The 14,104-nt window shown below is 30.2% G+C and overlaps 1 protein-coding gene across 1 annotated transcript; it reads right to left on the bottom strand.

Annotated features, from left to right (window-relative positions):
* Positions 1-7: 7 nt before the first annotated feature.
* On the bottom strand, positions 8-8,788 carry LOC125821938 (nicotinate phosphoribosyltransferase 2-like). Its single transcript, XM_049501291.1, has 15 exons — positions 8,329-8,788; positions 7,975-8,122; positions 6,963-7,082; positions 6,709-6,843; positions 6,566-6,627; positions 5,807-5,882; positions 4,701-4,802; positions 3,731-3,847; positions 3,369-3,427; positions 2,149-2,323; positions 1,424-1,558; positions 1,254-1,352; positions 1,002-1,110; positions 543-655; positions 8-288 (listed from the first exon to the last, which is right to left on the bottom strand). The coding sequence occupies exons 1-15, from the start codon at positions 8,475-8,477 to the stop codon at positions 211-213; spliced, it is 1,677 nt and encodes a 558-aa protein (XP_049357248.1). The 5' UTR covers positions 8,478-8,788; the 3' UTR covers positions 8-210.
* Between the last annotated feature and the right edge of the window lie 5,316 nt (positions 8,789-14,104).

Raw genomic sequence — 14,104 nt, 5'->3', positions numbered from 1 at the left:
CTCAATTGAGGAAAATAAATATGCACTTTTATTGACCTTTACAAACTTCCAAAGAAAGCTCATACAATTGACTCGGAACATCATTGGGAAAGAAAAAAAAGTAAAGAAAGGACTTTACTTTGGTTAATAACTTAATGTAAAATTTAAGTCCACATGACGAAAAAGATACACATGAAAACCTAGAAGACTCTCGAACTTCTCATTCATGGTTCACTGCAACTCCCCAACAGGTGCTTCATTGAGCCAGAGGAAATGGATGAAATCATACAACTTTGCACTTACACTGACCTGCACAACAATAATTCAATCAAAACTAACCAACTTTGAAAAGAAAAAGCACTTCAGGCCTAGACAAGAGAACAAGTACAATTTAGGTTATCTTAGTAGCTTAGTTAATTGACTACTTGAACTTTCACTTGATTGGTGAGGGGATTTGATTCCCCACCTTATAATCCCATCCTCCATTTCCCCTACCCCTACCCCCAATTTCCTTTTAATGTTTTAATTGATTAAAAAAGAAGAAGAGAATAATTGGTACTTACCTTGTATGGTGTGGGGTTCAGCCTTCTCATGTGATCTGGTCGCATTTGGTCCAGTTGTTCAATACATCTTTCCCTGATCTCCTTCAGAGGAGGAAGGTCTTCTCTTGTTTTATCTTCAGAATGACAAACCACCATCCATTAGTCAAACACTCAACATTGTGTATGATCTTAAGGAGCAGCTGATGGGGAAGGTTTTCTTATGTAATCATCAAAGCCTCCTTAAAAGTAAATTATTTGGTTGTTTCAATGCGATCAAACAGAGTACAATTTCATAAAAAACTATGTTCTGGCAATTCTAAACCAAAGTAGTCTTTTTAAAATCTCACTGTTACTTAATAATGTTGCCAACAGAGGCTTCACTCCATATTTTGGAGTCTATGGAAAAGTAGGGTCATGCTTTTGTAGAAATATGAATAATTCAAACTAAAATTAATACAATATAGGGATAACAACTCTTACCTGACTTTCCAGGCCAAAAGCACTTTAAAAGTTCCTCAACACGCTGGGGCACTACGTATGCCCTTTTAGATTCACTAAATGGGTGGCGGCATAAAATTCGCTCACCTACCTGTCAAATTGCAGGGAAAAAGTTGTCCATTATCTGTTTTTTGGTACCAATGAAACTTATCTAATTTCTAAATTAAAATTGACAATGGATGAAATATCACGAAAAACTACTAGGAGATCAGTAAGACAAGCCTCATAAATCACCTTGGGATGTGGCTCATTTTCACCAGTCATTATGTCTACAAGGGGGTATCCTTCCTTCCCATACAATCTGTAACACCGCTTTTTGCATGGAATAGAGACCTAGAAACAAGAAATTATGAACTTCCACACTGAATCTAAATGCCAAATGAGTATCCATAGCTTTCGCAGACCTTTGATACGTCTTCAGAAAGTTTGATTCTAGGCTGATTGTTTATTTCAACTAACTTGAAAACAACACCCAGAGCAGCTTGAGCATAACAGGTAACTAAATGTGTACCAATACCAAATGCATCAACCTCGTGACCCTGTATAAGGTCTAAGTTAGTTGATGTAGCTTTACTGAAGGAGAAAAATGAAAGCTAATAGGCACAAGAACCAACATTCAAGCTATAAATTTTAACTAATTTGAGTGTTCTAAAATGAGAAGATCAATTTAGCTAGAATAGTCACGCCTCCACTTCATATTCCAACATAGGCAAAGATTTGGTCTTTCTACCTTTTTATTAACTATGAGTGAACAAGGATGTGCTTTTGTCCACCAGTAGGAGGTAATGCATTCATTTCTACTAGAACTGTCTGTGTCCACAAAAATCTTGAGGGAGCTATATTAAGCCAACTCATAATTCAAGCTAGAGATGATTTTCCTGATCATACTTCATTCACAGCTGATAAACATAAACTATGTGCATTGAAGAATACATTTATGTACACTATTATTTCGTGTATGAATACCCTCTTAATCTAGATAGTGCCACAAGATTGACAACTTTGTGAAGCACAAAAAGCCAGAGAGGTATCAATAGACTAGAAATCATTCACAGAGAGTAGAACACGGATATTAAGAATGGCGAGCACAAGATAGTAGCAGTATGTGAGAGAATCCTAATGATCTTACTTGTTTATTTAGTGCATCCAGAGTTTCTTCATTAAGATCATTGCTAGCTGTGATACTCGTCTTTCCAAAAGCAGGCAATCCAAATTCTTTCTCAATAGCACAAAAGAATTTCCTAGCTTCACATGACTGATAAGCAAGATCACCAGAGTCTAGTCTAATGCCCACTGCTTTATACCTGAATAATAGTATGTAAAGACTAAATAGCCTGAAAACAAAATATAGGTGTGGGTGCAAAAGAGAGAAAATACACTAGAAAATTACCATTAGAAAGTAGAAAAAGACAAGTTTAAACATAGTAAAAATTCAAGCTTAAAGAAATACAACAACAACATACCCAGTGTAATCCCACAAATTTGCTCTAAAAATGAATTTATTGATTAGGACAAGGAGGGGAGATATCTATATCTCTTCGTTAAGAAAATGTTTATATCTTGTGTGATTATGAAACAGAAAGGTTCTGCACTATCAATTGTAAATAAGAGGTGCAAATATGTCTTCCATTTTTTTGATAAGTAAATATCTTTCATTAATAACACACCAAGATTGTCTGAAGAAAATATATATATAAGTACATGTGTGGTTTATCTAATCAACGAGGTCCACATATATAAACTTTTTTTTAGATATGGACAACTATCTTCCTCCGTCCCCCCAGGAACCCCTTTTGCCCAGGCCTCGATAATCACCGATTCCTACTTTGCTCCATAGGTAACTTGAACTCCAACCTCAAGGTTGATGTGGAGAGTCCTTTCCTTTCCACTAGGTTACCCCTCCCTTGTTAGGTCCACATATATATAATTAAAATAAATAATTACATATCATCATGAAAAATCTAAGAGGAAGGGCACGTGATTCTCAAACTAAGATGGAAGTATCTCATGGACATTAGGTCCTAGAACCATTGATGACCCTGGACAACTTCGCGTATTTGCACCTCTTGCTTTATTAAAAGGTGGGTGTGGGGGACAGATTCACAGTTAGCTGTTTCGAAATTCAAGGATTTCATTCTAGGCTAGTTATTCCTTCACGTCCATGAACTAAAACAAAATAACACAAGTTTAAAACTATCATTTTAACAAAATTGAAAAATTAGGAATTCTAGTTGGCATACGGTATACCATTTACCTTCCGGAATATTAAGGATCAAATGAGAGCCAAGACATGCATAAAAGAAAGGCATTTTTACAATCTAAATAGAATTCATCGTGCAAACAGCTTACCCCAAATCATTAAGTGCAAGAGCAACTGCACAAAAATTTGGAAGACCACTTCTCATGACCTGTTAAAGTACGTTCAAACGTTATCACAGAGCACATTGTAAATGTAGAACAAAGGGGGATGCAGCATAAGTACAACTTAATAGAAACAACATTACTGGCTGAATATTACTTCGAACTTCAAATACAAAAAGGTTATATGTCTAGCCTGATATATAAATATCATGATGAGTATCCTTTTCTCTTTCAAAGTAAGATTATTGACTAAGTTTTGTCTCTACAAACTGCATGTGTACAGTTTTAGATGGCCAAGCCAAATATCACAGAATACAGAGGAAAACAATATGTCCACAAGTTGTACTTACATCATAAGTGTCTACAAGGGCCAAAAAACTTCCAGGAAATGCAAGTGCATATGAGGCGAAAGCTGCTAACTCACTTTGGTTTGTCTCACTGAAAATTCCACCTAATAAGTGTGACCACTGAAAAGATCAAAGAGGTATCACGTCAATGACATTCATGCTCAAAATGGAAGAGAAGCAGATTCCAGAGTAATGTTCTATATTGATATACTCTAATGATGCTACAAGGATTTTTAAACTTTGTGCAAAATTAAGGAAAGGCCCACATGAGATTCATAATAGATTTCCAGCCACATTGTTAGAGTACTAAGAGAAGACTCAGTAACAAAGATATATCATTGTTATCAATCATAAAAAAACATGCAGATTCTCTTCGTAATGGTATGCAACCCCTAAGTAGCATTATTTATTCCTTTTTGGGGAGGAAAGGTGGGCACAACCTAGAATGATAGTTACCTCTAAGCACACAAATCGTCTGAGAGGACATAGTTTATCTCATTGGAATCATACACATTAGGCACATGTCCAGTATTCTGGCTATGAGTTCAGCTATCCGTAGGGGTTAAGCAGAATTAAATGAAGGAATTATACATCATACTCCCTTTTGGCAATCAAATGGTTACATAAAGTCCCTCAGGTTTTCTATGCTAGGCCTATTTTATTAAACACTGACAAGAATTGACTATCTGACAATCACTCAAACCACATCTGCTCTTGACAGTGTGAATTTTTTGAGCAGGTTTGGTAAGAAAGACTAGGAGCTTAGTTCAGTTTATTGAAAACAAAAGGTGAAAATTGAAGTCAAAGCAAAATGATATTTGAAATGAAAGAGGTGATAACAATATAGAGAACCAATATGATCTATCAGAATGCATAAATCAAAATGGTCAGATTCCAAGAAAAAATCAAATGGAAGACTTCAATAAATTTTTGATGATCTAACTGTGCATCAAAAGAATGAGATAATTAATACCTTTAATTTGTCAAGCCATGTCTGTACCAGACTAACAAAATCCTCACAAACACTAGAACCATTATGATGTTTAAGTGATTTCTCTATGATCTCATCTGGGCTCTGCATTATAAGGACTAAGTTAAATACCAGATTACTTCAAGTAAGTAGAAGACGTTGAGTGCACAATCTAGAGCAAAAGTAGTACTAGGCATCTAGAGAACATTTGAATACTTAATTTACTTGTCTTTATATTCATTAATAAGGAAGACAATGTGCTCACGACAAAACAATTGATAGTAACAAAACTTGAAATTAGTATCCACAGAGGGAACATGACATAATTAGTTCATAAATTACATTTCACACATCTACTTAGGATTCTAGCTGAAGCCTGGATAATAGATCATGTAGTTTTTGATTAAGTCACGACAGAAAATCATTTTATCGTATGTATAACAATAATTAGCTCTAGGCTTGCCATTCCAATGCACATAATTTCATATGAGCTTGTGATTGAGCTATGTGAAAGTATGCATTGACTAACATATTCAATTGATGCCACTCAATGACATTGAGGTAGAAACTACAATTGTCACTTAACCAATTGAGTATATACAGGCATTTATGTACCCTATCAATACATATGGAGCCATACGAGAAAAAAAACACTTGCATTCCACTTACAATAGTGAATGACTCTATCAAAGAGTTTAAGTAATTTGTTTAACAGCCAAGAACGTCTTTTCAGTATTAAATTCACAATATTGTCATCAGATATGTGTTACAGATGAAATGATTATGTCTGCATTAAATTGGCCAGAAAGAAAATAGATGTGGTAATTATACCTTCAAAACGACTGTAATAATGAAAAATGGTAATAATAACAATAGATTGGTAACTGAATACAAACTAACATTCATAAAAGGGACTAAAATGGGAATTTGAACGGAGCATTTTACTAGCCTAAGGCATGTTACTTACTATGCTTTGACTAAAGACTAGATCTTTAAGAAATTATCATCTTGAATACAGAGGGCACAAACAAACTGTCAGAGCACTTTGATATCTCACAGATCTCACTTAGTTCAAGGGAAGGCAAAGCTGTTTTGAAGGTTGCACCTACCATAAATGAGCTAACAAAGGCATGGGAATGTGTCCCACGGAGTGGGATTCCAAACAGCTTTCCAGCTGCCACATTGCTGTCAAATCACAAAAACACAGTGATCCTCGAGTCTTGGTTATGATTAAAAGAAACAAAACACCAACAGGAATAAAATAGTTTCTCAGCGTTCTAACTTGCAAAAAGAAATTTTATTTCCTTGTCAAAATGATAAAACATAACCAGCAAAAAAGAAAACGTTAGGTTGCAGGAATCTGTAAAACAGCATGTAAACGTAAAAATACACCATAGTTTTTTATCAAGTTTAACCATCCATCTTACGGATCAAATTCTTCCTTGAATGATTGATTTTCTAGTTAGATCATTGGAAATAGCAAAACATACTTTCTTTTCACCTGCATGATCTTGTTCCTTGAATAAGAATCAAACAACATGTGACTCACAATTGCAGTGATCCTTCCTAATATCTCCTGCTTCCTTTTTGGAAGAGAGCACAAAATATTCTTTTACATATTGAAAGAAAATTGAATCTAAAGGACCTTGCTTCACAGAAAGTAAAGTGGTTGATGGACTGCACACTTGAGAGTTCTTCAAAATCAAAATTAATCCAAACACAGTAGTAGAATTTGTGTGTTTACTACTAGTTCTTGAGTCTCTAAATTTTATAATAAAATATAATGAACTTAGAAATCTACATCGCTATGAATAAGATAAGTAGATGATGCATTTCATAAAGACACGGTGAAACAAACACGAAATCACCTTGTCGCATCAAATCCACCCATGTAGCAATACTTGGATGCTGATATACCACCATCAGGACCCTACTCACGAAGGTACAAAAGTTTGTTCACAGTTTGTACATCATATAGAATTTAAAGATGACAATAGGAAAGATAAACAACCTGTGCTCTCCTGAGCCCAAATTCAAGCAATATTTTGGACCTTCCAGCAACGAAACGGTGTCTTGCAGCATTAGTAGTAACTAGTGATGCATAATTTATGAGGTTTACAAATGGTGTTTCCAGTAGTTGAACCACCTTTGAGATCAAGCAATCATTAAGCTTATTAAAGATGTACATGAGAAGATCCAACAGACAACCCTGTTGAGATGCTTCGAAAGAAAGCACTAATAAAAGATAGTGTTAATGCGACTCACAGCAACTGGTCCTTCAATCCTCATCAGCGGTACCTTGGGAAAAACTACTGATCCTTCAGAAATAGAATATATCTCAATATCTGAACAGTCAAGTCTTCGAAGGTACTCAAAGAAGCCATCCTACATAATCCATTTAAATATGCTTATGGTCAAGCACTCACAATTCTCAGCACTGCAAAAAAATCTTTAAAGTATACAGAAACATATTCCCTGAAGAAGCACTCCATTCTCCCACATACTTTCCCTTTTAGATTTCCCAATCAATTTTAATAAGTCGGAAGTGCTAATACATTTTAAATACCACAATAGTATCGTTAAAGAATTACTTTTACACTTCCCAATCGAACTTCATCTTTTAATCTATTTGTCTTCAACACAAAAGCCAAACTATGGGTCCACATGCTCCTAAACAAATATTGAACAGCGCATACTAATATTCTGTTTTAAAATTGTGCCAAACAAGAAGTGAATAAACAAGATGGAACGATGAAGTAGTATAAAGCATGACCAAATGGAGCATCAGTCACAGCTTGATTATCTCAAACATACTGGGATGACGTGTTCATGACATAGGCAGGAATTCCCAAAGAAAAAGTACAGTTGCATTAATTGTTTATGACCATATTTGGCCAATGGAAGCTAAACGCATCAAGAAAGCATTTGTTCCCAAATTTTACAGACGATTTGAATAATAGCCTAGAAAAATCCAAAAACAGAGTATAATAGAAAAGGATAAACAAATGACCACATGATAGCTTAATTCAGATAGCAGAATTCAACATATCAGCACAAAAAGTTAATTTAATCCCACATTATGTGATGCAAATCAAGATAGCAAGATTGATATCAAGAATGGGGTTGTGGGCCATCTTGGATATGAAAGTTCCCAATCACCCACAAAGGGCTCAAAGTATGATGGAAGATTCATTAAAAGAGACTATTCTTGATATCAATCTTGCTATCTTGATTTCATCATTATGTCTCCATATTTGCTTGTTAATAACAACTTTACCTCGCATGACGAGGGCAACGATGACCTGATAAAATCTATCTCATCCTCAGTAAATTTAAAGTTAGCAATAAACTTTATGCACTCTTCTAAACCAGCAAATATTGTATATTCACCACCAAATGGATTCCTCCGAAAATACAAGTCAAACCTGAAAATACAACCAAATACTTAAAACAATCAGATTAATCCGCTTGCTCAGCAAACAGCTAAAATTATCAAAGTTCTTCAATGAAACATCAACTTTGACCATAAAGTAAATGATCAATCACATCAGAATTCAGAACATCAAACGAATAATATAAATGAAACTATATCGAAAATGAAGAGGATTTAAATTCGAAATTGAATACTAACACAGCTCGTTCATTGTGTTTTCCAGCTTTCCAGTAAGCATAGGCCATAGTAAACTGATAGAGATCTGTTAAAATAGGAGTAACCATAGGATTGGTCGGTCCATCAATATTGGCACTCTCAGGCCGGCCATTAGGTGTAGTTTCAGCCATAATTATTCTCCTCTGCGAAAATCCTAGGGTTAGCGGAATTGAAATTCGGTTTTACAGAACAGAGAGAATTTGTTTAGACCGTTACAAACAAAGTTGAGAAAAGACGAATGAATATATAGAGCGCCAAGGATTAGATCGGACTTATTAAAGCTTCATTCTTTGCTTTTGCCTTTTTAACTTTAGAGAATACTGAAAAGGCGCACTCCACTTAACGCCTGGCGGCTTGGATTGATGTTTGGGTTGGGTTACTTGGACTGGCAAATTCTTTTTTTACTTTTTGTCAAAGAATTGGACTGTGAAGTCCACACAACAAGTTGGTCCTCCACTTTATTTTTTTCCCAAAAATGGGGGCAAGCCAAGGGAAGGAAAAAACGGCACGGTGGAGAATTTAACTTTCATCAATAAAATGAGAATTCAGCTGATCAATCAATTTAGTTATTAAAATTCCCTCCTCTATTTTATTTAGCTAGTATTTGATCATAGATTTCGAATAAGATTTTACAATTTTATGTTTGAATATCTAATTAATCATGAAATTTGATCAAATTTTATTTACATCTTTCACTTTCACTCACAAAACTTTAATTCTTTAAAACACTTACATACTTAGCAAAAAATATGATATTATTGAAAGAAAATCTATATATGCAATATTTTTGTTAGATAAAACAATATTGATCATTATAGAATAAGTTTAATGCATTGACATAACTGGTTAGAACTCATATAACTTACTTTAAATTAATTTGAAATTATAATGAGTAACTATTATTCTTATTATAAAGATTATAATTTAGTCATACAAATCTCTTGCACCATGTATAGAATTTTCATTGTTTCTTTTCTTGTCCCCTATTATCATAAAGAGGTCTTTTTAGGAAAAAGGGAAACTAATTTTCTTTTGCATAATATAGACTAATAAATGCCCTATTTTTTTTCCAGTCATCACAAAAAAGGAATAGGGGACTTGTGGGCATTGTTATTCCAATTACAAAGTTGCAATACATCAAGGTCACTACTTTAGTTTCTTTTTATTTTTGTCTATTCCCTTGGCTAGTGTCAACATTAAGCCAATAAGGATTTTCCATGCGTCCAAATATAATAGGGAAATGAAATGAGACAAATTTAATTTAAATACGTATTTTTAATAATAATCGATGAAAAGTAAGTCAAATGGTTTACGCATTTGCTATTTTTATATTTCTTACTTAGGTTGTGTATGTACATAATATATTTTCTATAAATAATTTTTTTTGGTAGAGTTCTATTAAGAAAGTTAAAATTAAATTGTCTGGAGACCTATCTCTCACTTCCCAATTGGCACGTTCAAAGTATATTTCCTATTCTTTGTGATTCAAATTAAGTGATTAGACGAGAATTTTTCTTCCTATTTCAAATCAATCAACTACAGTTTTCTTCCTATCCAAGTTCCCACTTGCAGTCCATTCTTTACAGAATAAGAATAGAATTTTGGTTCTTTAACTTTTTTTTTATTAACAAGCATTAGTAAGGTAATAATTGAATTGGACATGCATTTTACTTGGAATTTTTTTGAAGTTTTGTGAGTGAGTCTCAAAACACCAAAACTGGCTTCAAACCGATTTTAGGAAACTTGTAAATATCCGAAATTTATGGCCAAAGGTTATCTAGATAATCTGGCGATGCTTGGCATATACTTGGTTTCACTGTTCATTGTATACACGCCAAATAAAAAAGGACAAACAACGTGAAAATTAAGGTGAATACATCCGCATATTCATTTGAGTGAAGAATTTTTAAAGATAATATATATATATATATATATAAATCTGCCATATATGTATAAACTAGATATGGGACCCCGTGCTAGCATGGGGCACCCAATATATGTTACTGTTTTTGTTTCAATTTATGTGGTACATATGAAATTTGAAGTTAATCAATTTTTTAGTATATTTTTATATTTTTATATATTTTAAGTTGCTAATTATTTTTATTTAGAGTATGTTTTACGTAAATATATTATAAATCGCAATAATTAACAAGTTAATATAAAAAGAAACTTATAAAAAATTCGTTCACTTTTTGAAATTTCATTTGTATCACATAAATCAGGACAAAGTGAGTAATATATATGAAAATTACATAAAACGTACTATAACTCACAATAATTAGCAACTTAAAATATCTATAATCTATATTTCTCCTAATTTATGTGGTATAGATGAAATTTTGAAAGTTAACAAAAACTTTTTATATGTTTTCAAATATTTTAAGCTATTAATTATTATGATTTATAATACATTTTACATAAAAAATTTATTTATATAAGTATAAAAGAAAAAATTTAAAAAATGAAAACATAAATGTCAGTACGAGTCCAATCTATGTTATTTCTATGTTTTAATTATTGTAATACCGATTGAATTTGGAGAGCCAATTAAATTTTTTTATAAATTTTAAGTTGTTAATTATTATAATTTATAATATTTTATTTATTTTAAACCAATATATGTTTCTCTCTGTCTCAATTACATGACACATATGAAATTTGGATAGTCAACTAAAATTTTAAAATATGTTAAGTTGTTAATTATTATACCTTATAGTACTATTACGTCATTTTCAAATAAAATATGTGATTTTTTTATTTCAATTTATGTGTCATTGATATAATTACATATATTAAGTAATAAAGAATTAATGTCTAAATTATGTGACACCTATGAATTTTGGAGTGTAAATTAAATTAGTTATATGATTTTTTAAAAATAAAGCGGTTAATTATTACAATTTATAATACTTTATATATATTTTTTAAATGATTGATATATATATATATATATATATATATATATATATATATATATATATATATATATATATATCTTTCTGATATTGATATTAGTATTATAATGAATTAAATTTTATTATTTTTAAATTTATGATCTCAATTGTCAGCCTATGCCACATTATAAAATGTTCTAAAGTAGATATCAGATTTACAAAAATGTCGATGCCAACTAAAGTAATAAAATAACATCTAAGGGCATGAACCTATATATATATATATATATATATATATATATATATATATATATATATATATATATATATAAAGTTGAATATAGACAATATTGTAGCACCTCTCTATGGCCAGCATTTCTATTCATCTTTTTTCTTCTTTTTTTGACATTTTATCTTTGTTTTGTATTTTTTATTTATATTGTAAAAAAAAAACTGAAAGTATTTATGTCATACCTAATTAATTATGTCCTTTATAACATCCATTACACTAATATAGATTTAAGTAAATGGAATTGGAAGATGAAAAGATAAAAACTATTCATTTTTCATAACTGTTTATAATTATTTAGCCTATAAAAAAAAATAGTTGAGCATTTGTAACAAATAAGAACAAATTTCTTCACTTTGGCTCTTCTTCTTCTGACGATGATGATGAATATATGGTATCAACTTATGTCGCTAAGATGTCCATCAAATTTCTAGGTCATGTGACTTTTTTAACAAAAGAGAAAGAGAGAATATCTCATGATTCTTGTGAAAACATTGATGTAAAGAAAGAAATCAGGTAATGAAAGTTTCTCTTCAAAATAAAAGACTTTTTGAAAAAATGTTTATTCCTCCTACAAGGAGAGAAAATTCATTGTGGTTGAGAAATTTATAAGAAGGCAGATTAGTGTTTCAAAGGGTAAGAAAAATTATTTGGAGGAAAAATCATTCTATTTATGGAATTCGTATCAAATTAGGAGGAGAACAAGCAAACATTTATTTTGTTATTTGAAAAGAGAGAAAAATAGATATTATTTCTTTCAACCTCATTATTCTTCAAATTTCTTTCTTCTTTTATTTTGCCTTGATTTTTTGTATCTTTAATTAAAGTTTTTTTTTCTTATTTATCTTTAATTAAAGTTTATATATATTTTCTTAAAAAAGAATTTAAAAAGATGATCATATTTAGTTCCTTACCTCATCAATGCTATTAATCTCATAATTAGTGTTATTTATATTATTTTCTTAATTAATTTTCTTCTTTCTTTTAATTATTTATTTGAAGAAATTAGTTATTATAACTTTATAAGAATTACACATGTATTTTTACATAATTGATTTGTCATTTTTAAATTTTTTGGATCATTCTTCATCTTAAAGTTTCTATCTATATGTAACAATAAAGCTAAAATAGAAAATGTGGGTGACACCTTCTTAGCAATAGATATTTATTTATTCTTATCAATGTTTCTGACATTTTTTGTTATTTTTTCCTTCAAATAATTGTTGCCTCGATTTTTTGTTTTAGTTTTTTTTTTTTTTTTAGCATTTTCTAAGTTTAAAACACTGAAAAATTTATATTGAAAATTTATAAAATATAAAAAATGATTTATTTAACTCCTATCATCATCAATATTATTATTAATTTCTTTTACTTCTTTCCTTAATCTTCATTTCATCATTAATGTAATTTTTTATATATATACTATTTATTTAATTTTTAAAATATTGAATTCTTTTGTCATACTAAATACAACATGTTTTATTATAATTACATTCAATATATTAATCAATATGTTGTACGAATGAAAAGAAAATTATCATTTCACAAAAACAAAGGTTAAAATATAATTTATTATGATTAAGGAAAGATAAAAATATTATTCCAATATCCATAACCATATTTAATACATTAAAAATTAATTGAAAAGCTGTAAATGGAAAAGGAATCACCATTTAAGGAATCATTATTTTTAAATTTTTGGATCATTTCTTCTTCTAAAAGTTTCTATCCATATGTAACAGTAAAGTTAAAATAGAAAATGTAGTGACACCATTCTTAGTAATAGATACTTATTTATTCTTATCAATTTTTTCTGACAATTTTGATTATATTTTTCTTTAAAATAATTATTGCCTCGATTTTTATTTTTATTTTTAACATTTATTTTTAATTTTAAAAGATTGGAAATTTTATGTTAAAAATTTAAATAATAGAAAAAATGATTTATTTAACTTTTATCATCATCAATACTATTACTTTATTTGACGTTTTTTCTTAGTCTTCATCTCATCATTAATGCTATTTATATAATTTTGTTAAATCACTTATTTTTTCTTTTTTAGCTCTTTTATATTATATATATATATATATATATATAAAGTTGGATATGTAAATGATGATATGACATTTCTTAGAAGCTAAGATTACTATTTATCTAATTTCTCAAAATTTTGAGTTCTTTTATCATACTAAATACAATATGTTTTATTATAATTACATTCAATATAGTAAACAATATGTTCTAGGAATTAAAACAAAATTATCATTTCAGAAAAATAAATGTTAAATTATAATTTTATTATGAATCAGGAAAGATAAAAATATTATTTCAATATCCCATAACCGCATTCAATACATTAGAAATTAATTGGATATAACTGTAAATGAAAAATGAATCACCATTTAATGAAAATAAATGTTTGCAATACCATAATAATTAAGGAGAGAGTAAGGTATTATTTTAATAGCTTAATTCGAAACTTTTAATCTACTACTCAATTAAAAAGAAAATGCATTTAATAACATTAAAAAGTTATTAGTTTAATATTTTTTCTCATTCTACTAATTCAAT

Source organism: Solanum verrucosum, unplaced genomic scaffold, assembly GCF_900185275.1.
Source record: "Solanum verrucosum unplaced genomic scaffold, falcon-dt-bn FXZP01000103.1, whole genome shotgun sequence".
Taxonomy (NCBI): domain Eukaryota; kingdom Viridiplantae; phylum Streptophyta; class Magnoliopsida; order Solanales; family Solanaceae; genus Solanum; species Solanum verrucosum.
This window is presented reverse-complemented; position numbering and strand designations above follow the sequence as displayed.